Below are 26,292 nucleotides of genomic sequence, written 5' to 3' on the forward strand. Positions count from 1 at the left end.
TCCATTTTCCCCACTCTCTAGGCAAGGTGGGCCGGAAGGGGCCCTGGGCTGGGAATTAGAAGGACATAGTTGAGCCCCCAGACCCTCCTGACTTTGCCGAATCCCACCCCCTCTGAAATAATAGTGATACCCTTTGGCCTGCTCTCACAGCTCCTTCTGACCCTCAGTGAATACGGCGTTGATGGAAAAGTAGAGTGCAAACGGTAACGCTCTTGAAAGTGGGAGGTGGTCTTGCTCCTCTGTTATTGTCGTCATTTGCTGTGCACCAGCAGTACTGGGCACTGGGACATCACTGCCTAGAAACTGATGTGCAAGGGTCCCCGACCCTCTGGGCTGGGCTTGGAAGGGAGTTCTGGCAGGAAGGGGTCACTATGTCCTCCGATGGAACAGCTCCTCCAAATGTGCACAGAAGCGGGAGGTCATTTCATGGCCAGAGGGTCACACACTCACATCATCCACGTAACAGATCTCTCCTGTGCGGAGCCATGGAATGAGGACAGTGCAGGGAATCCAGGAGCGTGTCAGCCTTGCCCTTAAGGAGCCCCCAGGCTATGGAGGAGACAGAACCACAGATGTAAAGATTTACTCCTGGGACAGTAGGAGCCAGGAGCCTGGGCACAGAGGGACCCAAGTTCTGAGCATGAGGGGGACCTGCCCAGGGAGGCACTGCCCAGGCTGGCCTCTGAACAGATCTGCACAAGGTTTTCCTGGGCTCAGGACATGTCGGAGCCACAGAGGAGTCTAGGGTGTCGGGGGTGGGGAGTGGGTCAGTGTGTCTGGAACACGAGGCATGAGAAAGAGGGTCATCGTTGTGATGGGGCTGGAGAGGCATGGTTCGACCTTTCCCGCGTGGGCACCTGCCTGGGCTGGCCGGTGTGCGTGCTTTGTCTGTATCGTCTCCTTCTGTCTTGGTGTGGCGACAGTGCCCATTGCACAGATGAGCAAGTCACGGGGTAGAGAGGAGCTTGGTCTCATAGCTGGTTGGTGGAGGGGCTGAAGACCCATCCAGAAGGCATCCAAAAGGGGATGGGCAGTAGTGTGGCCCGTTGTTTTCAAAGCTGCCTCTGGCTTCTGTGTGAAGGGAGGGATGGCCGGAAGGAGGCTGAGCTAAGACAGGTGTGTGTGTGTGTGTGTGTGTGTTAGTCGCTCAGTCGTGTCTGACTCTTTGTAACCCCGTGGACTGTAGCCCGCCAGGCTCCTCCCTCCATGGCATTCTCCCGGCAAGAATACTGGAGTGGGTTGCCATTCCCTTCTCCAGGGGATTTTCCAACCCAGCGATTGAACCTGGGTCTTCCCTATTGCAGGCAGACTCTTTACCAGCTGAGCCACCCGGAGTTTGAGGGAAGCAAAACCTGGAGCCAGTGCCCCGCCCCTCCTGCTCAGCCGCCCCATCCCCATAGGAGCCCGGCATCCATGGACCCACCAGCTGTGTCTTCACTCCCACCCTTTCAGGCCAAGCTGGCTTCCCTGGTCCACAAGTGCTGGGAGAGGAACCACCTGATCACACACCTGCTTCAGGAGCTGCGCAGACACGGGGCGGACAGCCACCTGCTCTCCCAGATGGCGCAGAACATGGTGAACGATGTGGCGCTGGCCGAGTACACAGCCACCTTCCTGGCTCCGAGGGTCCCAGAGGTAGGGTCCCACAGACTGCCCTGCCCCTCTTCCTGTAGGGACTGTGGGCTCATGCACCTGCCTGTCCACCTCCTGACCTGCCCTGTCATCCACCTGCCCTGACCTCCCTCCTTCTGTCCGCTGACCTTGCCTGGAACACGGCTCCTCCGTGCCAGCGCCTCTGCTCAGAGCTGGCATACGGACGTGATCCAGTTATCCTTAACCTCAGAAAGTCTCATGACATGGTGCGGGTGACAGACACAGAAACCGTGACTTTAATTCAGTGTCATACAAGTTCTGTCTCATCAGACATTTCTTTCATGGGTGCCCCAGGACCTTAGAACTTGCCGCTTCCTCTGGCAGGATTCCTGTCTGCCCTGCAGCCTCCCGTCTGTCCTTCAGGGCCCAGTTCAGGTGTGGCCTTGCTCAGGAGCCGGCCTTGAATCCTACATGGCACATGGGCACGACTCATGCAGCAAGTTAGAGGAATTTCCCCCTACTGTTAGAAGACTTTTATGAGCCTCTCTGTTGGGGCCAGAGCTGCTCCCTAACCATTTCTGTCTCTCTAGTCCCAGGCACAGAACTGCTCAGGGAATAGCTGTTGAATGAATGAAGTCACGAACTAAATGAATGAGAATCTCCTCTTTCAATGGTCAATGAAAGAGGAGACTGAGGCTCAGAGAGGTTAGGAGACTCACTCACACGCCAGCACACACACATACACACACTCGTCGGGCACACAACCCCATTCCTGGGGACCAGCTAGCAGCACCCCTACCAAACTAGCTCAGTTCCTGATTGTGGAAAGGGGAAATCCAGCTGCTGCTATGGATATAGCCAGCCCTGTTCTCCACCACCTCCCCGGGGCTCTGCAGTCAGAAGGGCCTGCTTTTGATAGTGTAGCCCTACGTCTGCATCTCCCTGATGGCCTTCCCAGCCCAGCCTCTGCAGGCCAATCCTCTCTGTCCGTTCCTTCCCCTACAGCCTTTAGGGTTTTAGGTGTCCTCTAATCCAAATTGCCACACAGCCATGTGAACACCAGGAGGCCAAGGGACCTGCTCAGGGCCACAGCAACTTGGTTCAGAGTCAGAATTTGAACCTGGAGCCCCTGACTCCCAGACCAGTGCTCATCCCTCTGCCTGAGGCTTTTAAGCTTCTTCAGAGGCAGAATAGGGGTGGAGAGAGAGGTCAGCATCTTCTTGAGGGGCCTGGCACAGTCCCATGTCTCAGTTAAGGCAGGACTGAAAGCAGAGTTCCAAGAAAGCTGTTGGATGTGCCAGGGGTCTCCTGGGAGGGAGGCTGGCTGTGGGCTGAGAAGGCCTCATTGCAGTGAACCCTCCCACCCACCCAGGGGCTGTTCTGTCTGGCAGGCTCTGAAACTAGACCCGATTTGTTCACTGGGACCGGACAGACTGACTTACATTGACCAAAATTCATAGAGTCTGAGGTATAAACCCGAACACTAACAATCATTTCTCATGCAAGATCAAGCTATGCACAGGCTGAAATATTGGATGGATGGAAAAACAGTCAGCCTGTTCGCTCCCTGTAGTGACGTTATCTGGAAAGTCCAGTTCATGGTTCATTGGCTCGTTTGTAAGTCAATCAACATTTGTAGTCAGAAGGTCATTTGGGAGCCTGGGATGAAAACAGAGAGGGTTAGTGGTGTCATCAGCCTGATGTGTTCATTTCCTGGAAGGATGTGCTTCTGGGCCTGGACAGGCCTCCCCAGGGGCCAGGGTGTCTCCCCTGTGGATATTCTGAAAGGTCACGGCCAATCATAAACTTATACTCCCTCCTTTTCAGGTGACTTTGAATCTGCTGTGACCCATTTTGCTTTATTTTACAAATCAGCTCACCAAATTCAGTTCAGTTCAGTTGTTCAGTCGTGTCTGACTCTTTGCAACCCCATGGACTGCAGCATGCCAGGCCTCCCTGTCCATCACCAACTCCCGGAGCTTACCCAAACTCATGTCCATCCTGTTGGTGATGCCATCCAACCATCTCATCATCTGTCGTGCCCTTCTGCTCCCACTTTCAATCTTTCCCAGCATCATGGGCTTTTCCAATGAGTCTGTTCTTCACATCAGGTGGCCAAAGTAGTGGAGCTTCAGCTTCAACATCAGTCCTTCCAATGAATATTCAGGACTGATTTCCTTTAGGATTAACTGATTGGATCTCTTTGCAGTCCAAGGGACTCTCAAGAGTCTTCTCAAACACCACAGTCCAAAAGCATCAGTTCAATGCTCAGCTTTCTTTGTAGTCCAACTCTCACATCCATACATGACTACTGGAAAAACCATAACCTTGACTAGACGGACCTTTGTTGGTAAAGTAATGTCTCTGCTTTTTAATCTGCTGTCTAGGTTGGTTATAGTTTTTCTTCTAAGGAGCAGGCATCTTTTAATTTCATGGCTACAGCTCACCAAGAACACCCCCATTTTCTTGATCTGAGGAATAGCTTACTGTCCCCTCCACAAACCACAAAAGCCTGGCCCTGCCATTTCATTTCACAGATATTTATTGAGCACCTATTGTCACGAGCTGAGCATGGTGCTGGGGTCTGGGGAGAAATGATGAATCAGGCCAAAATGTGCACACAGACAAGGAGAGAAATAATCATAAATTACAGCGAGTGTCAAAAAGGAAAAGATGGAGACTGTGTGTGTGCCTTAATTGCTCTGAGCCTTGCTTTGCTCATCTGTAAAATAGGAATATTACATCCTACTTGGTAGAATGAACATGAAGAAGTTGGAGATAACTCATGAAACACCCTGTACAGGGATGTCCCACAGGTAGGAACTTGGTCCTCATGTGAGCAGTTGTCAAGGGGGTGGGCTCAGCCATCCAGGAGCCCTGGGTTCAGATTTTAGCTCTGCCACTGTCTTACTCTGAAGCCTTAGGAGGGAACACTGACATGTGTCACCATGGGGACTTTATGTAACTGACTTAGGGAGTCCTCCTGTGTGGGAGGTGCTGTTATTATCATCCCCCACCTTTCCAGATGGGAAAACTGAGGCTCAAGAAGGTTATGCCCAAAGATACATGTCTACAAGCAGCTGTCTAGCTCAGCCTTTTGTGTGTTCAGTCATTTGCATAAGCAGAGCTGGGGTTTGAACCTGGCCGTGGGTTTCTGTGCAGGGCCACTGCAGGGTGGAAAGGCAGTGTGTATTGGGTGCGGTGTGGGCCTTTGGGGCATATGGGCAGCAGCAGGGGTCTGGCACGTACAGACCAGGCCCTCAGTGAGTCCGTCCCTGTTGTCCCTGCAAGGCCAATCCTTGTGTGCAAATATTAATATGTGACCCCAGGGACTGTGGCCCAATGGGCCCCTCTGTCCATGATATTTCCCAGGCAAGCTGCTGGAGTGGGTAGCCATTCCTTTCTCTATGGGATCTTCCTGACCCAGGGTTTGAACTTGGGTCTCCTGCATTGCCGGCAGATTCTTTACCATCTGAGCCTCCAGGGAAGCCCTATATTAATATAAGGCAGTGAAAAATAAACGTGATGTATTTAAGAAGCAAAAAGGGCTCCAGGCTGGCTGGAATGAGGGGGCTTCCGAGTGAAGAAGTTCTGAGAGGTTGGACAGGAGGTCACGGGCACCTGACTGGCCACAGGAGTGTTTGCACCCCGTTCTTCAATGAATGGGGAGCTGCCAAAGAGGTGCACAGTGACTGCTGTGCTTTGGGAGGATGATCCCAGCAGGCCTGTGGGCTGGACTGGGCTGCAGAGTCACAGGCAGGCCATGGACATGGCAGCCAGATGGCTCAGGCCGCAAATACCCAAGGCCCAGGCAGCCGAGCAGAGCCCTGGGGGTACAGAGACCCTTCATGGTGGTGGCGGCAGCTCCTCCCACTGGCAGCTGGGCAGGAAGTGGGTTTTACTGGTGCTGATTTTCGTTTCAGAGAACACAGATGGAATTCCCAGTGGGGACATTGGGCTTGGGCTCAGAGCCCAGGAGGGCTGCCTGACTGGCTGGGGGAACACTTAACGGACTTGGAGGGGGGGCACGTGCCAGAGCCGAGAGGGCAGGTCCTGGGAGCCCTGCGCTCGGGAGTGGGCTCCTGTTAACCACAGCCTCCTGAGGGAAGGCGGGGTATGGGCTACGAGGGGGTTGTCCCATATGGACAGGCTGCTGTTCATTTATTCCTGGGAGTCAGTGATAATGGGAGACTCACAGAGCCTGCCCTGAGCCAGCACTTTCTGTGGTTTATTCACTTCATCCTCCCAATATCCCCCCTCGTCAAGGAGGAGACTGAGCCCCAGTGTCAAAGCTGGTCAAGGTCACACCCAGGGGTGGCAGGCTGGGGTTCAGAGCTGGGGTCCATCTGAGCTCCACCCTTTCAGGAAGAGGGTGCTCCCCCTCCTGCCATAGCATGGCTCAGGGTCAGTGATTGCCTCCCATCAACTTCCTCTTCTCGCCTTGGTTGGGTGGGTGATAGAAATTGAGCCTCAGTGGGCTCAGGCCCCAGGCCCTTTTCTCGGGGCTGCATCTAAAGTGTCTTAGTCTGTTGGGCTCACTTAACAAAAATACCACAGACTGGGTGGCTTAAACAGCAAGCATCTTACTTCTCACAGTCCTGGAGACTGGAAGCTAGGGATCAGCCACATGGTGGGATTCTGGTGGGGGCTCTCTTCCTGGGGTGCAGACGGCTGCCTTCTCACTGTGTCCTCGCATGGTGGACAGAGAAGCCGGCTCTCTAACATCTCTTCTATCAAGAACACTGGTTCCAGCCAGAGGACCCTGACATCATGATCTGATCACCTCCCCAGGACCCCATCTCCAAATTCCCTCACTTGGGGATTAGGATTTCAGCATGTGAGTTTTCAGGGGGACACAGACATTCAGGGCACAGGACAGCACGTGGGTGGGATGGGGGCGGCCAGCCCTCAGAGCTGCCATCTTCCTGATCTGCCTCATTGTCCAGGCTGCCACTGTCTGCAGGTCAGCCCTGCATCTGACCTGGTGCCCTTACCCAACTCTGTAGGTTCTCTCGAGCATTGGTCCTGAAGCAGGGAATCCCACGAGGCCAGATTGGCTGTCTTTCAGCTGGGAACACAGGGTGTTGGTACCTCCCTGGATTCAGCTGAGATGGGAGTGCGAGGAGGGCAGATTCCTTCCATTCTTGGACTCTCAAATGGACATGGGGGTTCTCAGTCTCACCCCATCCTCAAACTGACTTGACTGGGCATGTCTCTGGGCACCTTCAAGGGGCCCCCTTAACTTTTTTCCTGACCCCGAGCCCCAGGACATCTCTTTTTTTCTGGATTTCACCAGGACCTAGGCTGTTGACATTCCCAAGCTAAGAAGGAAACACCATTTTTGTTACTTGTGCTCGGGTGTCATCCACTTTTGAAGGCAGATGCCTGGGTGCCAAGGGGTGGTGGAGAAAGGGTGCCCTCCGGCCCATGCCCAGCCTCCTGCAGGCTCCAGTGGGGGTGGGGGTGGGGTCAGCTCAGCAAACAGAAGATCCATCAGAGTACTGGATGTCTTAGCCCTGCCTGGCTCCCTGCTATTTCTGGGACATGAGGTTCCCTGGCCTCTCTATGGGCATGGAGTTTCCTTTGGCAGATAAAGAAACCCAGACCCTGAAGAATAGCCACCCTGTGGCCCAATGCTCACTCTTCACCTCCTGAAGTCACCTGCTTTTTTAGGCCTAGATAGCACAGGGTAGGGGTTGCTAACCTCTTGTAGGGCTCTGTGAGACCCCCCCTCAAATGCCCATCATGTTGCCATCACATAAAGATATTCACAGAGGATATAAGGTCAAGCAGAAATTGCTCCACTGGGGGCGGTCAGGGGCTTGGTGTACTAACACCAGAGGGTCGTTGAGACCCCAGCCTTAAAAAGACACATGCAACCAGGGGAGGAAGCTGCTAATTCCACTTCCTCTTGCCCTGCTTTTTCCTCCATTCTCCACGTCCTGGAAACATCTTGCTCTCCTCTGGGCACTGGTCAACAAGATCTATATATGAGCCTTTGGAAATGGAATCTCATCTTGAAAGAAATAGCGAGACTGAGGGCCCTAAACTCCCTTAATTCATTAAATCAATGACCCTAAGACTGGGCCTCCAAGGATCCAGGCAATTAGTTTCTCTTCATCTGCTGCCTTTTATGGAGAATATCCCCCCCAAAAATTTACCTGGGGAGAGAGGCAGGGTAGTGGAGTGTGTAGGGTGAGGCTTTATCCGTCTATTACTCTGCGTGGAACGTTTAGTAGATGTTTATTCTTATTTGGTTCTGACAAAACCCTGCAAGGGGCATTTTCATGGTAGCACTCTGCAGATGGAGAGGGCAAGACTCAGAGAATTCAACTCACTTGGCCAGGACCATGGAACCAGTAAGCGGCAGAGCCAGGTTCAACCTGAGGTTGCCTGGCTCTGTGCCTCTCCAGGCTGATGGGATAAACGAGAAGCAGGAGAAAGATCGATCTCTGATCACGTACTGAATGCAGTGCCTGTGGAAGTAGTTTAGTGGCTATGAGGCTACTCTGGACACAAAGACAAGAAATCTGTGTCTAATAAAACTAACTCCAAACCCAGGTGCAAGCAAAAGCATTCAATTGAAGCATAGCAGTGAGCAGAGAGAAGGAGTCTGATTTGGAAATATAATTCCTGGAGGAGGAAGCACACAAAACTAGGCTTTTAAGGATTTAGATGGATGGTGTGAAGGCCCTCTAGGCTGGGAGAACAGCATGTGCAAAGGCTCTGGGGCGTGAAGGGTCATGGTCCTCGAAGACACAGAGTTTTAGGAGAGGTAAGTGGAGTGTTCTGAGGGCAGGAAATGCAGTGAGAGAACAGGCGCTGTGCCTGGTGCAGAGGGCTCCCAGTAAGTGGTCGTGTGATTGGATTAGTATCAGAAGATGGTAGGGCCATCATCCATGTCCTTGTATATTTGTCTCTGGATTAGTCAATCCATTTAGAGGAATAGTCAAAGAGCCCAGGTGTCCCAGTGCAGCATAGAGGGGCTGTGTGATAGGCAGGTGGCTGAACTCAGCCAAGTGGAGTCAGGGAAGATTTCATAGAGGTGGGGACACTTGGGTTAGTTATTGATGTATGCATAGAAGTTCACCAGAGAATGAGAGTGCAGGATCCTCTGGGCAGGAAGGTGGCTGGTGCAGATACTTGGAGGACACAGTGGAAATGGGAGAAGGGAGCTATCACAGCTACACTGCACTCGGGGCCCCTTCCCCACTGGAAAACCCAGAAGGAAGCAAGATCTGGGCTGCTGGTCTGGAATCAACTGTAACCTGCCTGGAAGATCCAGCTGTTGCTCTTGTTGAACCCATTGGGAGCTGCCAGGCTGACCAGCTGAGTTCCTATTGCCACTTCAGCTCTTCCAGAGTCTGTGCACGTGTGTGGAAGAGGAGGACAGTTGGTCCATGGAGTGGTGCAGGGACTTGGGTCCAGCCTGACCTGGATTCCTGGGTACTGAGTCAGGGGTCACAGGAGCAGCTCAGTGATCGGCTCTCACAAGGGGCCGGAAGGACCTTCATGCAGAGAGAGTATTTCTCCTGGAGACTCTGTCGTGTGGCTGCCCTCCTCGCCCTGCCCTGCTCCCCGGCCTTTTTTGTTGTTGTCCAGTTGCCAAGTCATGTCCAACTTTTTGTGACCCCATGGACTGCAGCACGCCAGGCCTCCCTGTCCCTCATCATCTCCCGGACTTTGCCCAGGTTCACGTCCATTGCAATGGGGATGCCATCCAATCAAGTCATCCTATGTCACCCTCTTCTCCTTCTCCCTTCCATCTTTCCCAGCATTAAGGTCTTTTTCAGTGAGTCAGCTCTTCTCATCAAATGGCCAAAATATTGCAGCTTAAGCTTCAGCATCAGTCCTTCCAATGAGTATTCAGGGTTGATTTCCTTTAGGATTGACTGGTTTGATCTCCTTGCAGTCCAAGGGACTCTCAAGAGTCTTCTCCAACACCACAGTTCAAAAGCATCAATTCTTTGGTGCTCAGCCTTCGTTATGGTCCAACTCTCACATCTGGAAAGACCATAGACCTTTGAGTATACAGACGTGAGTCAACAAAGTGATATATTTGCTTTGTAACACATTGTCTATGTTTGTAACAGCTTTTAAAACCTATTCATCAGTCTCCACTTGGAGATTCAGTTTGAATAAAGGAAATAGAAGCTTTCCTTACACCTGTATCGTTGGGAGCAAATCCTTGGACTCCCCTGGGGGTCCTGGGCAGAGGAGGGAGGGGGCCCTGCCTACATGTTAGCACACACGGGAAACTGGATCCAGCCATAGGATGGACTTTCTGCAGGGGCCAGGGGCTGATCTTTCCAGTTGTAGTCAAGTGTGGAAGGCTTTTCCTCCTGTGTCATGCAGAGTAACTGTTGGGATGTCTTTTCTTCCAGACAAGCCACCACCTGAACATCGAGTCTGAGATGATGGCATTTGTCAGAGGTCAGTGCGATTTTCAGTTAGGAAGAGTCTGCATACTCAGACCAGTCCAGGCCAGCAAGACAATCTGACAGGTGGGCCAGGGTGGGGAAATGCCCACAGCCAAGTGCAGACGACTAAAGGAAACCAGAGCCTGCTGTCTTGCACTCTCTTTCCTGCTTGGCTCTGCCTTTTCATTTCACTCTTAAGGAGGACATGTTAGAAAAATACCGCCATACCCAAATGGCCAAATTCTGCAGCCCTGTAGTTTCACTCCTGGAAATTCATCCAGAGTAAATAATTCTATGTGTGGAAAAGCTCAGTGGACAGGCATATACATGCAGGTTATTTATAACAGTGAAAAACTATTCAGGAAAACTCTGGTATTATTAATTAACTCTTATTTATTAACTATGAGGGGCTTCCCTGGTGGCTCTGTGGTAAAAGAATCCACCTGCAATGCAAGAGACCCAGGTTCGATTCCTGGGTCAGGAAGATCTCCTGGAGAAGGGACTGGCAACCCACCCCAGTATTCTCGCCTGAGAAATTCCATGGACAGAGGAGCCTGATGGGCTACAGTCAGTGGGGTCACGAAGAGTCAGACATGACTGAGTGAACATATACACCACTGATATAACTGTAGATGAATATCTGTGAGTGACTGGCAGCTTAGGCTAGAAGATAAACTAAAATGCCAACAATGGTTACTTAGATGGTAACATGGGTGGGATTTTGTTGTTCTATTATTATTAAAAAGAAAAGATTTCCCTGAGCCTTAGCTTACCAGTGCAGTGGACTGTCAGCCCTGGGGGACGGGGCTTCCTGAGGGTGTATTTAGGGTTATTTTGTTTTAAGATGCTCAATATAAAAGTGAAGAAAGTATGGATAATGTTACCTTTAGGCAACTGAGCTGCTCTTTATAACTGCTTGCTTAGAGATTCTTATTACTAGATTCTGTTCTTACCAGCTGTGTGATCTTGGATGAGTTAATTAACCTCTCTGAGCCTGGGACCCTTATCTTTAAAAGGAGGATAATGTGATCTTTTTCAGATGTGTTAGTGCCTGGTATGTTGCACGGTGCCAACAAATAGGAAGAGAGACCTGGCTTTAGTTTTCAGCTGCTCAGGATGGACCTCCCCTTCTGCCAACCTCTGTCTGGGTTGGCATCTGTTTTCACAGTTGGAGGCACATCAATTCTAGCTGGTCCTGCTTCTGCCACTAGTTTGTGCAAGTCTCCTCCTTTATCTGGGCTCAGCTTCTTCATCCTTGAAAGAAAGAAGTGTACCAGATTGATGAAGTTACTTATTCACTCAGCATTTCCAAAAGGCTGCTGCGTGCCAGACCCCTATCAGTGTTGTAGGGTTTACAAAGATGAGCTGGCTTGCAGAGGTGGTGGTCCTTGTGCTGAAGGAGCTTATAGCCAGGTAGTAGACGGTGAAGCAGGCAGGCAGTTTTCGAGGATACCTGAAGACCATGGCAGTACCATCAGAGGGGTGTGGGTGTGGCACTCATAGAGTTCAAAAGCACCCTTCAAAAGAGGGACTTTGTCATGGGGTGAAGGATCTGGGAATGAAAGAGAATGAAAAGGCTCAGAGACTTGCTAGTTTTTAGAATAGATTTCTGGATTGAGGTTTGAGTGGGCATATCCTCTTCTAGTTCAGAAATGCCTCCTGAATCCCCAAATGGACAGTGTCCTGCAGAGACCTTTGCATTCAGAGTCCTAGCCTATTCCTGAGGCTGAGTGGCCAGCATGGACAGCTCAACTGGATTCTTTGAAGGTGAGAAGACATCAGTCAATTAATTAAAAAAAATTAAAAAAAATATTGGCTTATTTTTCAGTTACTTCGGGTCTTAGCTGCAGCATGCAGGATCTTTCATTGCAGCATGCGGGCTTCTCTGTAGTTGTGGTAAGTGGGCTCCAGAGAGCACAGGGTCAGTGTTTGTGGCACACCATCTTAGTTGCCCAGCGTCACGTGGACTCGTAATTTTCCAACCAGGGATTGAACCCATGTCCCCTGCATTGGAAGGCAGATTCTTAACCACTGGACCACCAGGGAAGTCCCAGTCACTTAATTTCTTAAAGAAACAGTTTTATTGAAAACACAGGCTTCCCTGGTGGCTCAGAGGTGATGCACATACAGAAGAGGGCACAACTCAGAAGTGTGCAGCTCAGTGGATTGCCGCGAAGCGATTTATGCTCGTAAAGCCATCACCAGGTCAGGAACTAGAAAGTGACCACAAAACACCCTCCTACCCCCCCGCCCCAGTTTCCCTTATGTGTGCGCTTAGTTGCTCAGTCATGTCTGACTCTTTGCAACCCCATGGACTGTAGCCCTCCAGACTCCTCTGTCCATGCGATTCTCCAGGCAAGAATACTGGCGCGTGTTGCCTTGCCCTCCTCCAGGGGATCTTTCCAACCCAGGGATCAAACCCAGGTCTCCCACATTACAGGCAGATTCTTTACCATCTGAGCCACCAGGGAAGCCCAAGAACACTGGAGTGAGTAGCTTGTCCCTCCTGCAGGGGGTCTTCCCAACCCAGGAATCGAACCAGGGTCTCCTGCATTGCAGGTGGATTCTTTACCAGCTGAGCTACCAGGTTTCCCTTATAGTCTCTTTTTATTCTATTTTTTAATTTTCTCTTTTGTTCTGTGTCTGGTTATTTTTGTGTGTTCTGTGTCTGGTTATTTTTCATTGAGTGCTAGACATCATTTGTGAAAAAATGTGAAGGCATATTTTGAGATTTCGTTTGATAGTATCTTCATCCAGACAGGGCTGTTTCCATTCTTCATACCAGAACTGATTCAGGGATGAGTTTCATACTTATAAGATTTGTTTGTTTCTTGGTCACTTTTATTCATAGGGCCCAGCCTTTCAGGATTCTAAGCAAAAGCCTGTAATGTTTATCAGTGGCCTTCCCCTAGCCCCTGCCCACCCCATGAGGCTGTCAAAAGCTCTGCTTAGCTTTCTATTAATACTTCGTAGCTGCCACCACCACACACCGGCTCCCCCTTCACTTGGAGGGGAAATACAACCTTCAAATGTGGGCCAGCTACACTTGGTTTCTCTCCTGTCTTGAATTTTAGTCCCATGGATCCTTATGGTCTTTGGGGCTCTCAGATGCTTTCAAGTGGATCTTCCGTTACATTTTGTCCAGCTTTCCTAGTTGCATTTACTCAAGGTTTGGTCCAGAATGTCCAAACCAGAGTCAGGGCTTCCCAGGTGGCACTAGTTAGTAGTAAAGAACCTGCCTGCCAGTGCAGGAGACGTAAGAAACCCAGGTTCGATCCCTGGGTCGAGAAGGTCCCTGGAGGAGGGTAAGGATACCATGGACAGAGGAGCCTGATGGGCTACAGTCCTTGGGGTCCCGAAGAGTCAGACGTGACTGAAGCTGACTTAGTAGCATGCAGCCAGAGCCAGAGCAGCACTCTGTTTTCCCAGAGAAAACCTATTTTACTTATGAGATTTGAAGTCTGATAGGCCTGAGTTCAAATCTCAGTTGTAATTCTGTGTGACGTTGGGCAGATTACTTACTATGTCTTTAAAATGGGGATAATGATGCCTACTGTTGATATGAGGATAAAATCAGATAAGCAGAGTTGAATATGTGTCTGGAATATAAGAGATGCTCAAGAAAAAAGAATAGCAACCATTACTTAGGAGGAAACTGACCTTATTCTTAGCATTTTATTTCAACCTATGATTATTGTTTTTTTTTCCCGTGGCTTCTCTCCTGCCTTCATGCTATATTAATTTTTTTAATCTAACAAATGGAGCCAATATTTCCCTCTCAGGGTCTCTGGGGAAATTCAATGAAATCACGCACATAATGCAATTACCATACTGCCTGACGCAGGAGGTGTTCAATAAGTGACAGCTGTGTTATTGACTGACCTTAAAATTTGTTTGTTTGTTTTTGCCTGATGACTTTCATTTTGAATTACTTGTCAACAGGCTTATTATCTAATAATGAGAACATCTTTCCAGCTCTGATCTTTTTCTAGGAAAATTACACCTGACTTTTGATCGTAGACCTACCTTATCACAAGCAGGTAGAAGACATTTTAGGCAAAAGGAATGATAACTGCAAAGACAGAGGGGAGAGCAATCCTAAAGCACTGGGGGACTGGCAAGAAATTAAACGAGGCTGAAGCCTGAAGGAGAGGGGAGTCTAGGAGATCGTAATGATGATGTTGATGAGAACAGCCCTGAGAAAGAGCCCCGGCCCCTATTTCTCTTTTTAACATTTATGTCTTTATTGTTCCTTTATTTTTGGCTGTGCTGGGTCTTCGTGGCTGCACTCGAGCTTTCTCTAGCTGTGGCGAGCGGGAGCTACTGTCTAATTGCAGTGTGTCGGCTTCTCATTGCAGAGCATGGGTGTTTCAGTGTTTGCAGTTGCGGCCCATAGAGCTCTAGAGCATGGGCTCAGTAGTTGTGGTTCACAGGCTTTGTTGCCCCATGGCATGTGGAATCTTCCCAAACCAGGGATCAAATTCATGTCCCCTGCACTGGCAGGCGAATGCTTGACCGCTGGAACCCCAGGGAAGTCCTGCCTTCATTTCTTGACTGCATACTCTGTGCAATACATCAGCTTATCCAGTACTCACTGCTGCTGCTGCTGCTGCTGCTAAGTCGCTTCAGTCCTGTCCGACTCTGTGCGACCCCATAGACGGCAGCCCACCAGACTCCCCCATCCCTGGGATTCTCCAGGCAAGAACACTGGAGTGGGTTGCCATTTCCTTCTCCAGTGCATGAAAGTGAAAAGTGAAAGGGAAGTCGCTCAGTCATGTCCAACTCTTAGTGACCCCATGGACTGCAGCCTATCAGGCTCCTCCGTCCATGGGATTTTCCAGGCAAGAGCACTGGAGTGGGGTGCCATTGCCTTCTCCCCAGTACTCACTATAAACCCACAAAACAGATCTCAACATTTGCTCCCCTTCACCTGCGAGTGAAGGTGTGGCACAGAGAGGATAGCTAGCCAGGTCACACGGCTGGAGAGCTGGGGTTCCCGCCCGGGCAGCCCGGCTCGCGAGCTGGTGCTCCGGTCATCACGCGTCCAGATTGTGCTGGGCCTTCGTTAGGGGGGTTGAAAGTTGCCCCTCCTGCCCTCGTTAAGGTTACAGTCTAGAGTTCAGTGTGAGAAAACACCGTCCAATGTCTGCAGTCAGTGATACTGGGCAGAAACCGATAGCCAAGCTTTTGAGGAAAGAGTTGGAGCATAAACCGAACGAACAGACCAACCCAGGCGCATCTTAATACTCTTACGGTTCCAGGTTTTCCAGGTGTTCCTCAACCTTCCTCAGAGTTCTCGCCATACCATAGAAGGCCGCTGGATAATCTCCTTTACTGGAATGATCTCAAGGCCACAGGATAGTTTATCCCAAAACGACAGAATGGCTGATGTAAATATCTTTGTTCAATACTGTACATAGTACCAAGCCCATAGGAGGCCTTGTTGAGTGGATTTGGAAAAAGAATGAGGCAGGGGGAGGGGGCTATTGGGTGATTTCTCTAGAAGGTCACGCTCACACCTCGTCCATCCCCAGCATTGCATTTCGCCCGCAGCCTTGGTTCTGTTCAGTTGTAACAGGCATTGAGCAGAGCTCTCTGCCCTGCAGAAAAATAGATTGCCAGCCGTCTCTCTGGGCCAGCTTTGGGTAAGAGCTTCCCATAGTGAAAATGAACTCTAAATGACACCAGGGGATTAATGACCTAGAAGCAAAACGGGGTCATTTTTTGAAGGGCAGTAACTAAATTTGTCACATGTCACAATTATTTTATGGTTGAGCTTAAAGGAAAAAACAAAAAAGGGGAAGAAGGAGGTTGGCATCCAGTGGACACTGGCTTCCTTTTAATGAGAAGGTCACCATCTCTTGTCACTGTGAACCACACACAAAATTTACAGAGGACATCACTACAGAGATACCAGTGACGGTCTTCCCAGGGCTTTAGAGGATCCGGGGTTTGAGCCTTCCCCACCCGCATCTCCGCTTCCATCCATAACTCAGTGCTGATGGCGTGTGCCTTGCTGAAATGTAATAGAAGCTTCCAGGCACAGAAAGTGCTCAGTAAATGTTCATTACCATTGCCATCTCTTCCTTGGATAAAATGTGGGGTCAGAGGGGCTTTTAGGAACATTAGAATCAGAGACCATTTCACTGTGCTCTTGCCTCCAGCTTCCCCTGCCCTCGGGGCTGATGGCCGATCCTGAAATATGCCAGGCTTCCGTCACCATGGAACCAGGGCTCCCTGTGCAGTGTCTGCAAGAAAAAGCCAGAACGTCCTGTCCTGGCCTCCAGTCCGATGACCTCCTGCCGTCTCCCGAGCTCCTGAGCCCTGCACAGATCCTGGCTTTGGACCAAGAGCTTCAGCAAAGCTTCAGCAGCACTTCCCAGGTCAATAAATCACCACTGGAGTTATAAATAGAACTGGACTGTGCACTCTCTGGGGGCCATTTCCTCCACACCATAAATAATTTGAAGCAGAACTTTCAGAGAGCGTTTTAAGAAATTGGTAGCAATCAAACCCCTCATTCTGTGGCAAGTGGCTTTGCCTGTGGCTTAAGGAGCTGTGGTGATTGTCAGAGCTCAGGAGAACTGGACTTGCAAATTCTTAGGAGCGCAGCTTTGCAAACATCCAGGCAGCAAAGGGAATACCGACTGTTCCCAAACCTACCAAGTGGCCGGCCCAGTGGCTCTCCACTGGGCGTGATCCTCATCCCCCACCCCCACCCCCAGGGCAAAATTTGACAATGTCAGTATTTTTGTTGTCACAGCTGGGAAGCTGCTGCTGGCATCTAGCAAGTAGAAGTCAGAGATGCTGCTCACCACCCTCCAGTGCCTGGGATAGCCTCCTGAAACAAAAAGAGTCATCCCCCCAGGTGTCAGCAGTGCCGGGTTGGGAGGTCCTGACCTGATCTAATAGCTCCTAACCTTGTCAGCTGTTTGGTTACGTTCCTGCCTGAGGCCCCTCCCCACGTTTTAAAAGATTTTTGTCTACCAAAGGAGATGCTTGATTGAAATCATTATCTCTTTTACATTTTCGAACATTAAAACCACTTAGAACTTTCCGATAAGCCCATTCATTCAATAGACATTTGTGGAATCCAGCGTATGCCAGGCAATAAGATATGCGGGAGAAGGAAGTGAGGTCACGTTGGTCCCTGCCCTGGGGGCTCACAGGGCAGTAGAGAGATGCAGGTGTAAACAGTTCACCATGCACTCATGGTTAAGTGCGCCCTGGGACTTGAGACGAAGGCAAGGGCTAGTTCTGCCTGGCTTGGGGGAATGGGAAGTCATTCAGGAAGGATGGCTGAGCAGAGTCCCTAAGCCCAACGAGGTGCCGAATACATGGGTGAGGTGGGGAAGCGTCTTACAGTCAGAGGGAACAGCAGGGGCCAAAGTCTGAGGCATGAAACTTCTCAGTGTGCAACCAGAGGGGAAACAGGTAGGGCAGTCCCTTGCCAAGCCGCGTGCTAAGAGTCGCTGCCTTATCCCTGCCCAGCACCACTTACCTCCTCCAGGAAGGACCCAGGGGTAGAAGAAGAGGCGAGGGGGCTTGGGTCACGTTAGCCCAGACCCTGTGCCCGCAGCTCACCGATCAGAGACATCGTCTCTCTCCTTGGGAGGGGCTAGAGGGAAGGTCAGAGTTACCCTCCTAACTCTGTTCCCACCTAGAACCGGCTGTCATGGGAGGCCAAGGAAGGACCAGGACAGGAAACCAAGGGCTCCTGGAGCAGTAGGCAAAACCTATTGATTTTATTTTAATGTATTTTCACTTTTTATGCTGAAATGAACAATGCAAAGAGTTCCCACACAGCCTCACCCAGCTTCCTTGAAGTTAACACCCCAGGTGCCTAACCAGAGCACAAGGATGGAAATGAATAGATTGATTTTGAGGAACCCTAGGAGGCCATCAAAACATAAGAAAAGCACCTCCAAGAGAGAGCAGCGGCTCACCAGGCTGCTACCATCTTCATTAGCCCATGGGATGTGTCGTGGGTCATCACGATCATCCACGGTTCCTTGGATCGGTTTACCCACGGATCTACCCATTCATTTGTTCAGTAAGCATTTGATTTAACCCCCACGTGAGTGCTGGGACCTCAGGGAGGTGCTGGGAAACAGGAAGAAAGCAGATGCCTGTCTCCACCCTCCAGGACCTCCTGGAAGATGTCCCCATCACACACCGAGTCCCCAGATTGGAATGTCGTCCTCACCTTCATGATCTGAACCAGACCCGCCACCCCGTGACTGCCGACTGCCGATTGTGTGGCATCCTGCGGAGACCTTCACTACGCTGGTTTGCACTCTCCTCTTTTGCCCTCTCCCCGCTTTTTTTCTGGAACAATGCCATTCACTCTGAGCACTGGGACTACGCTCAAGACAAGCTGGGAACCGGGTGACGTTGGGGTGAGCAGCCAGCCGAGCTGCAGGACCGAGCCCGCCGGAGGCAGTCAAGGCCATTTCTGGTCCCCAGATACTCCCACCAGGTTCAGACATCAGTGTCCTTGAATGTTTCCTTCCACCACTGCTCACATTCGGGGCCTCAGCAGAGAGGCCACAGGGGAAAATCCATTAAAGAAGTCACAGCAGTCTTGGCGTAACCCAATGATTCCATAATAAATCACAGTCTGAAGACAGGAGCCACTTAGTACCCTGAGCCAGGAGTCCCACCTGGAATGGCACTTTGGATCTCTTCACACTGGGTCACTGCTCTGTATGGTGATTCCTCCTGGTGGCACTTTTGAGAAGGCAGACTCTGGATACTTCCTGGCCTGAACCATAGATTTCAGCCCTTGGAAGGGACCCTATGTTCCCCTGCCGCCCCAGATGGGCCTGATGGGACCAGGGCCCAGCTTGGTCAAAACTTCCCAGGCCAGAGACAGGACCTTCCCAGGGTGACCAAGCAAGGTCAAGCAGGAACTTGACCCACCAGAGCTGGCTTGGGCCGCCCCACGCTTCGGGAGTGACCCGAGGCCCCTGGAGACGAGCCAGATGGGCCAGCCTGGCCGCCTCTGCAGAAAACAATTCATCACACCGCTGTCAGCAAGCAGCAGCCGAGGCCTTCTTGGCGAAGCCCGGCCGAGCTATGCAGAACGGGAGCCGTGCACACAGCGAGGTAAATGCACATCCCACCCCGACTCCTGTGAACAGGCCCCACCTGGGCTTTTAGTCAAATCTGATGAGAGAGTTGGCTTGGCTGGTGGCCAGGCGGTACAAGCGTTCAGTGCAGTCTCCCCTGCACCTGATTCACTGCCGTTTGCTGCTATGCCCTTCTGGGAGGCATTTCGTTCCTGTGGCAAAGCGATCTATTGAGCAAATATTTCCCTGAGCACCTGCCTGTCAGGGCAGATGAGAAGCTGGGGGCCGAGTCTCAGGAGTCTCACTCTAGGTTCCCATCCTCCAGGCTCCTGGGGGGACGGTTGCACAGATGGACTAGATGGAGTGCCATAAGGAGGGTGTGGCAGGGAGCATGCAGGGGCCAGGGGCGCAAAGCTGTGGCTGACCAGTGAGGGAGGGGTCAGGGAGGGCTTCCTGGAAGAAGGGATGACTGAGGTGGGCCCTGGAGATGAGTAGAGCTTGGCCAGGGAGGGAGGCCTTGCAGGTAGGGGCAATCACACGGGCAAAGGCTAGGGGTAGTGTCGGGGGTAGGAGATGGGAGGCGGATGGATAAAACATCTGTCTACAGTCCCCCAGTGCAAAGAGATGCTTTTTTTGCAATCCTATTAGGAGTTTCCTGTGTGATTTTACAAGGGTTAGTGTGCCTGTGTGCTAAGTCACTTCAGTCATGTCCGACTCTTTGTGACCCTATGGACTATAGCCCACCATGTTCCTCTGTCCATGGGATTTCCCTAGCAAGAATGCTGAAGTGGGTTGCCGTCTCCTCCTCCAGGGGACCTTCCTGACCCAAGGATCAAACCCATGTCTCTTGCATCTCCTGTTTGTTGGTATAGGGAAGACATTTTCATGTTTCAAAATTCAGAAGGCACAGAAGCCTACACGGTGCAAGTTTCCTTTCCACCCTTGTTCTGGGCTCCCCTCCCAAGAAGCAAATGCGAGCCCAGCTTCTAATAACTCCTTCCAGAGACACTCTGTATATTCTGCATGGTCGCCTCCCACGTGCACTCACCCCGATGGAGCATTATTACACACTCTGGCCTGTGCTTTGCTTATTTCAATTCCTACAGCTTGGTGACAATTCCACATGAGAAAAAAAAATTTCTCATTCATTTTCTAAACAGTTACACCGTTGGGAATTCTCTGGTGGTCCACTGGTTAGGGTGCTTCCCAGGTGGCACTAGTGGTAAAGAACCCACCTGCCAGTGCAGGAGACGTAAGAAGGGTAGGTTCAACCCCTGGGTCGGGAAGATCCCCTGGAGGAGGGCATGGCAACCCACTCCAGTATTCTTGCCTGGAGAATCCCATAGACAGAGGAGCCTGGTGGGCTACAGTCCGTGGGGTCACAAAGAGTCAGGTATGACTGAAGCAACTTAGGACGCATGCACCAGTGGTTAGGACTTGGTGCTTTCACTGCCGCCAGGGCCCAGGTTCAATCCCTGGTCAGGAAACTAAGATCCTGCAAGCTGAGTAGTATAACAAAAAAAATATATATATATATATATATATGTATTTTAAAGAAGAGTTGCACTGTTTTCCATTGTGTGGACAGCCCTGCTTCAGTGGACATGTGCATCATTTCTGATCTTTTGCTGTTAAATCCAGGACTGTCACGACGATGCTTGCCCACCCATCTCTTCACTCATGTGTGAATTCATCTGTGGCCAGATTCCTGGAATCTGGAACTTCTGGGTCAGAGCAGAGAAGCTTTTGTCACTTGGAGAGCCCTGCCCACCCCCTCTCCCAGCCCCACTCTGAAGCTGCATGGTTTCCACCCGCCCTCGCAATGCTTGGCGGTCCCTGCCATCATGCACTCAAAGATGTGCTCTTTCAATTTAGCCTTTCCTTTCTGAGCCCCTGCCATGGATGGGCCAGCATGGCTTCAGGTGGTGAACTAGACAGACAGGGCCCTGTCCTCAGGAGGAGGGGGGACATTGGACTGGGGAGACAGCTCAGTGGACAGCACCCGCTTCCTGGCCTCAGGGAGGGACCATCCGGGTTTCCATTCTGCAGGCGCATCCCTCCTTTTTTCGCTCTGATGCTGGGAGGCAGGTGGCCCAGGACCTGAGAACACCCACCCCGTTTGGATCCTCCCCTCACCTTACCTTTCTGTGCCTCAGTTTTTCATCTGTACAATGGGGACGCAACCTAGGGTGGGTGTGAGTGAGTGAGTGAAAGCACCAAAAAGAGGGGACGTGGTGAGAACACCAGGAATGCTGCTGTCGTTTCCTCTGCATGAGTGTGATGTGAAGAACCGAAATGAGGAGGAATCAGGGAAGTCGAGGGTGATGAGGAGAGGATGCCGATGCTGGTGGTGCAGGTGGAGACAGGGCTTAGGACTGCAAAGGCTCTCGGAGGAACCGCTGTAAGGAGATCGGGAGACAGTGACGGTGCTGCTGAGGGTCTGCGTGTGGCGATGCAGCCAAGCTTGTCCAGGGCTGTAAGGAGCCTGCCAGGAGCTTTTCAACACTGACGGTCACAGGAGCTCAATTCCTGTGCGGGAACTGCTGCTGTTTCCTCCAGGATCTTTGGTCCTTCTCCTTGGTCTGCCTATTCCTGGAAAGCTTCCCCGCGGCTTCGAGGGTATCTTTGTCCAGATCTTCAGGAGGCAGGCTGGGCTGGTATCTCTCACTTCCTAAAAGCCCCTGTTCATCAACCATAAGGAAGCTCATTTGTGCTGCTTGGGCCAGTCCTTCTTGCTTCATTTGACTCTCATTAAAAATGGACGGATCTAACGTGGGTCGTTCAGTATGAGCTGTGCAGCTCTGCCATCATCAGCTGCTTGCCCACTCTGTGCCTCAATTTCCTTCAATTTCCTCCTTCTGATGAGAGTAACAAATTCACCTCCCAAAGTGTGTCCCACAAGGATTAAGTAGAGGCTAGATGCCTGCATCGTAGCTGCTTGTGGTGTTGATGTTATTTTCAAGTTAAACTTGCTGGTATGCCTTCAAGTAGAAAGCCAACATTCCCCGCCATCCAGAGAAAATGTTTTCAAAAATACAGAAATTACTGGTAAGGATGGAAAATAATTTCCTGAGCTGCTTCTTCCCCCTCGGTAAGTCCGAATCTGCAGGACCAGCCCAGCCTCAGGTGCTGACGTTCAGCTCTTCAGGGATCCGACCGACAATTCCTCCAGCTTTATCTACCCTCTGCTCCATCCTTGCCCTCCTGTCCGCTCTGCCCAGCCTGCCTCCTTGAGAGCAGTTCTAGGGTGCAACAGAGCAGGCTCTGGCCTCAAAAGTCCACCTGCCATTTCCTTTCTGTGTGACCTTGGGTCCCTGGGGACCTCAGTATTCTCATCTATAAAATGGGACATTTAAAGGATCTCGTATCTTAGGGAGACAGTTTAGTGTGGCATAAAGCACAGAACTCAGCTTATTGCCAAGATATTATTACTGTTGTTGATGCTGTTAAGTTCTCTACCTGCTAAAGTCAAGGCACAGCATGTCTTCCCATTCCTGGAATTGCATAAAATACAGTGCCTCCCACTGACCAGATAACAGCCATCACCACCCCAGGCACTGCAGTGTGTCTCTGAAATTCCTCACTGATCAGCTTGTGAAGGATGGTAGTTTATCCCCATTATGCAGCTGAGAAAACTGAGGTTCACAGATACTCAGACAGATAGAGCTCTGGATCTGAGCCCCAGTCTGTCTGGCTCTGACTCTGAAATTAGTTTTTCCTCCATTGGACCTTGAATCCCAGTGCCTGATACACAGGTCCTCACACATGTACCTGTGTAATCCACCTTGCCCCATGTATGTCCCTGTCTCCGTCCAAGGAGTTAAAGAGACTTAAGTAACAGACATGGATACCAGGAAGCCTGCACACAGCAGTGAAGACCCAGTATAGCCAAAAATAAAAGTAAATAAATTTTAAAAATAATCTGTATTAAAGAGTGAATACTTAAGGCCAAATAATAATTGATGGTAGGAGAGAATAGCTATACCCTCCACACTGAGGCTGTGGGCAGCTATGACAATTGAATGGGGAAAAAATGAGTTCTGAGCTTCCTGATAGTCAAGGCGGAAGGGGGGAATAACACAGGTTTGATTGCACTGAATCACCAATGAAAGGAAGCAGACTAGAGAATTTTCCTTTGAGCTCTGACCTCCTAGGGGACTCATCCTGAGGGTCTCTGTGCAGTGAAAAGGGGGTTAACAGTGGCTCGTGTCCCTAGGAGGACACCCGCTCAACCATGTGGGCTACGGAGGGAGGGACATCTCATAAAAGCTGCTTCCTGGATTTCCCTGGGGGCGCAGTGGATGAGAATCCACTTGCCAATGCAGGGGACTCAGGTTCCATCCCTGGTCTGGGATGATCCTACATGCCGCGGGCATCTAAAGCCCGTGCTACTGGTTTGTTATCTGCCTAGAGTGTGAACTACTGAGTTCACACTCTAGGTCCCGAGAACCAAGACTGATGAGCCCAAGTGCCACAACGAGAAAAACCACCCCAGTAAGAAGACTGGGCATTGCAACAAAGCGTAGCCTCCCTGCTCGCTGCAACAAAGACCCAGAGCAACCTGAATTTAAAAAATAAAATCTAATAGAAAATAAAGTTTAAAAAAAGAAGCTGCTTCATGCCCCCATCTGTGCCATGGGCCACACCCACCTTCACAAGGTTCTCACAGCTCCTTGGGCTCACAGCATCATCACTCACCCTTTAAGGTGAGACCACATAGACAGACCTGGTGTTAAGTTTTCTTGGCTTGTAGGGGACAAAGCTCTCAGAAGGGGTGCCAGCCTGCCGTGTTCCTAAGCCCTGCCTCTCTGCTGCGCTGCCTGGCTCAGGGATGCCCTGCCGCTTGGATTACTGCCCAGAGCTAATCCCCTCCATTACTCTTCCCAACCCCCTCCCTCTCTCTACTCCCTACTCTCCCTTCCACCACCCACCTGCAGCCCTCCCCCACAGGCAGGCACATCAAATCTCCCCTTGGCTATAAATCTCCGCCAAAAGCTCCCGAGGGCCTCCAAGCCCTCCAGGGCTCTGCTCCAAAGCTCGCAGCTCTGACTGCTGGCAGCTAAGAGTAATTGAGCGACGGGAAGCAGGTGTGAGGCTGGAGGTGGGGAGAGTTGGGGGCAGGGCTTACTGCTCCCAGCTGCTGCTGTGGCTTCTGCCACCCTTATCCGGGGACTAGGACCCCCTGGTGTTTGCCTCACATCCAGGACTGATCTCCTTTAGGATGGACTGGTTGGATCTCCTTGCAGTCCAAGGGACTCTCAAGAGTCTTCTCCAACACCACAGTTCAAAAGCATCCCTATCATTACTGATGGTTTATTCGTCAGACACATGTTAACACTGAGGTCGAACTGTGTCCAGGTGCTGCCCTGGGTGTGACCAGCAGAGCAGGATCCAGGCCCACCAGCTGGGAGTGTGGGGTCCATGGTCAGGCAGCAGAGCCAAACAGCCAACCTGCCCCCTCTTCCAGGGCTGCTGGTCTGGTTGTTCATGTTGTGTACTGAACCAAGTATGTAGTCCAGGGGCCAGAGGGGGTCAAATCCCCTTGCTGTCTCTTCTTGCCAGGAGACCATGCCTGTCTAGAAGAAGTGGTGCCTTTTACAAGTTCATATAGAGAGCTGCGGGCTGGAGCCACCTGGAATGGGCATTTTTTGTGATTCTGCACAAATGCTCCAGACCAGCCTCAGCACCTGATTTTTGCCGACTCAGACCCAGAGGTGCCACGTCAGCAGGTCTTGGAGGAGTCAGGGAGCCCCCAAGGCCTTCCCTGTGCAGCTCTCCAGCTTGCCAAGTGCTGTAGGGCTGTTCCTGGCCCCGTGCATCTTTGATCCTGACTCAAGAGCCCAAGCTATCCTGAGCCTGGCCTGGGAGCAGCCCTCAACAGGATGGTGGTTTCTGTTCACTGCATCATTAGGAATGGCCATGAATTTCTTCCTTTTTTCCCCCCAAAGAGTCTGAGCCCTGAACTCTGGGTCCTACCTAGGACCATCCAACTTCTGTACCCCAGCCCCAACCCTGAGGGGAGGGAAGGAGCACTAGGTAAGAAAGTTACAGGGCTGCTGCTTAATAGCTGTGTGTCCCTAGGGGAGTCACTTAACCTGTCTGTGTTGATCAGCTGTGGCTTCAGTATCGGCAGATAACAAACCAGCCCAAACTCAGCTCACCATGTCCATGCTCACACTCTCAGGTCTATGGTGGGCTGCAATTTGGCTGACCAGGCTGGGCTCAGCAGGGCGGCTCTGCTGTAGGCTGAAGCTGGATTCAGGCCTGTGGCACCCGTCACCACGTTCTCCTTCGAATTCCGGGAATTCATGGTCTTCTGGTGGCACACAGGAGGGTGGAAGGGGCATCAGTGCCTCTTAACACTGGAATATGCCCAGAACCATATTCCAGTGGCCACAGCAAGTCATGTGAACAGGTAGAACATCAGGGAGAGGGGAAATGGACTCCTCTGCCCACTTCCCAGTGTTTCAAGGTCATGGGCAAGAGGAGGAAGAACCCATTGGAAACATCCCAACTACTACACCCTCACAGCGGGACTTGAGCGTGTCTCACGTGTGATGGCAATCAAGACAGAAAGCAACCGGATGTGCAAAGAGTGCCCTTCACAGGAGGCACATGGCAGCTTTCTGCTCCCTCTGCCACCCTCCTTTGCTACTCCTTGATATAAAATATCTCCAAGTGAAACCAATCTTCATGTACCCTCAGTGGAGTAAGAGCTAAGGACCTGGCAGTACATGGAGCAGTCATCCTTAAGTGTCAGAGCGCCCATCTCTGCTCATTTTCTGTCTTTCTCTCTTTACCCCCTGTTTTTTGGCTGTGCCATGTGGCATGCAGGATCTTAGTTCCCCAGTCAGGGATCGAACCTGTGCCCCCTGCAATAGAAGCACAGGTTCTTAACCTCTGGACCGCCAGGAAAGTCCCTGTTATGTTTTGTTTGTTTGGGCTGGGCTAAGTTACCCACCAGGGGTCGAACCCATCCCCCCTGCAGTGCAAGTGAAGTGATTAAGCCACTGGACCTCCTGGGAAGTCCCTTCTGTATCTTCTCACTGTCTCCTTCCTCCCTGCTCTGCCTGCTAGAACTCGGCTTTCCTTTTCCAAACACATCTAAACTGAAACATGCAGAAAAGAATGATCAAATCAAGTCCATCCCCCAAAGGAGCCAGGTGGTATTTTATTTTTCGGCCCTTGATCTTTTAGGAAATTGAAGT

The 26,292-nt window shown here is 51.1% G+C and overlaps 1 protein-coding gene across 1 annotated transcript in view; it reads left to right on the forward strand.

Moving 5' to 3' along the window:
- The window catches only part of C7H4orf50 (chromosome 7 C4orf50 homolog), a 62,139-nt gene extending 45,716 nt beyond the window's left edge, over positions 1-16,423 (forward strand). The window contains 4 exon segments of the mRNA XM_068974982.1: positions 1,453-1,635; positions 9,978-10,026; positions 11,659-11,780; positions 16,178-16,423. Of these exon segments, the coding sequence (XP_068831083.1) occupies positions 1,453-1,635; positions 9,978-10,026; positions 11,659-11,780; positions 16,178-16,423 (600 nt within the window).
- The last annotated feature ends 9,869 nt before the right edge of the window (positions 16,424-26,292 follow it).

The sequence above is a fragment of the Capricornis sumatraensis genome, chromosome 7 (genome assembly GCF_032405125.1).
Source record: "Capricornis sumatraensis isolate serow.1 chromosome 7, serow.2, whole genome shotgun sequence".
Classification (NCBI taxonomy): domain Eukaryota; kingdom Metazoa; phylum Chordata; class Mammalia; order Artiodactyla; family Bovidae; genus Capricornis; species Capricornis sumatraensis.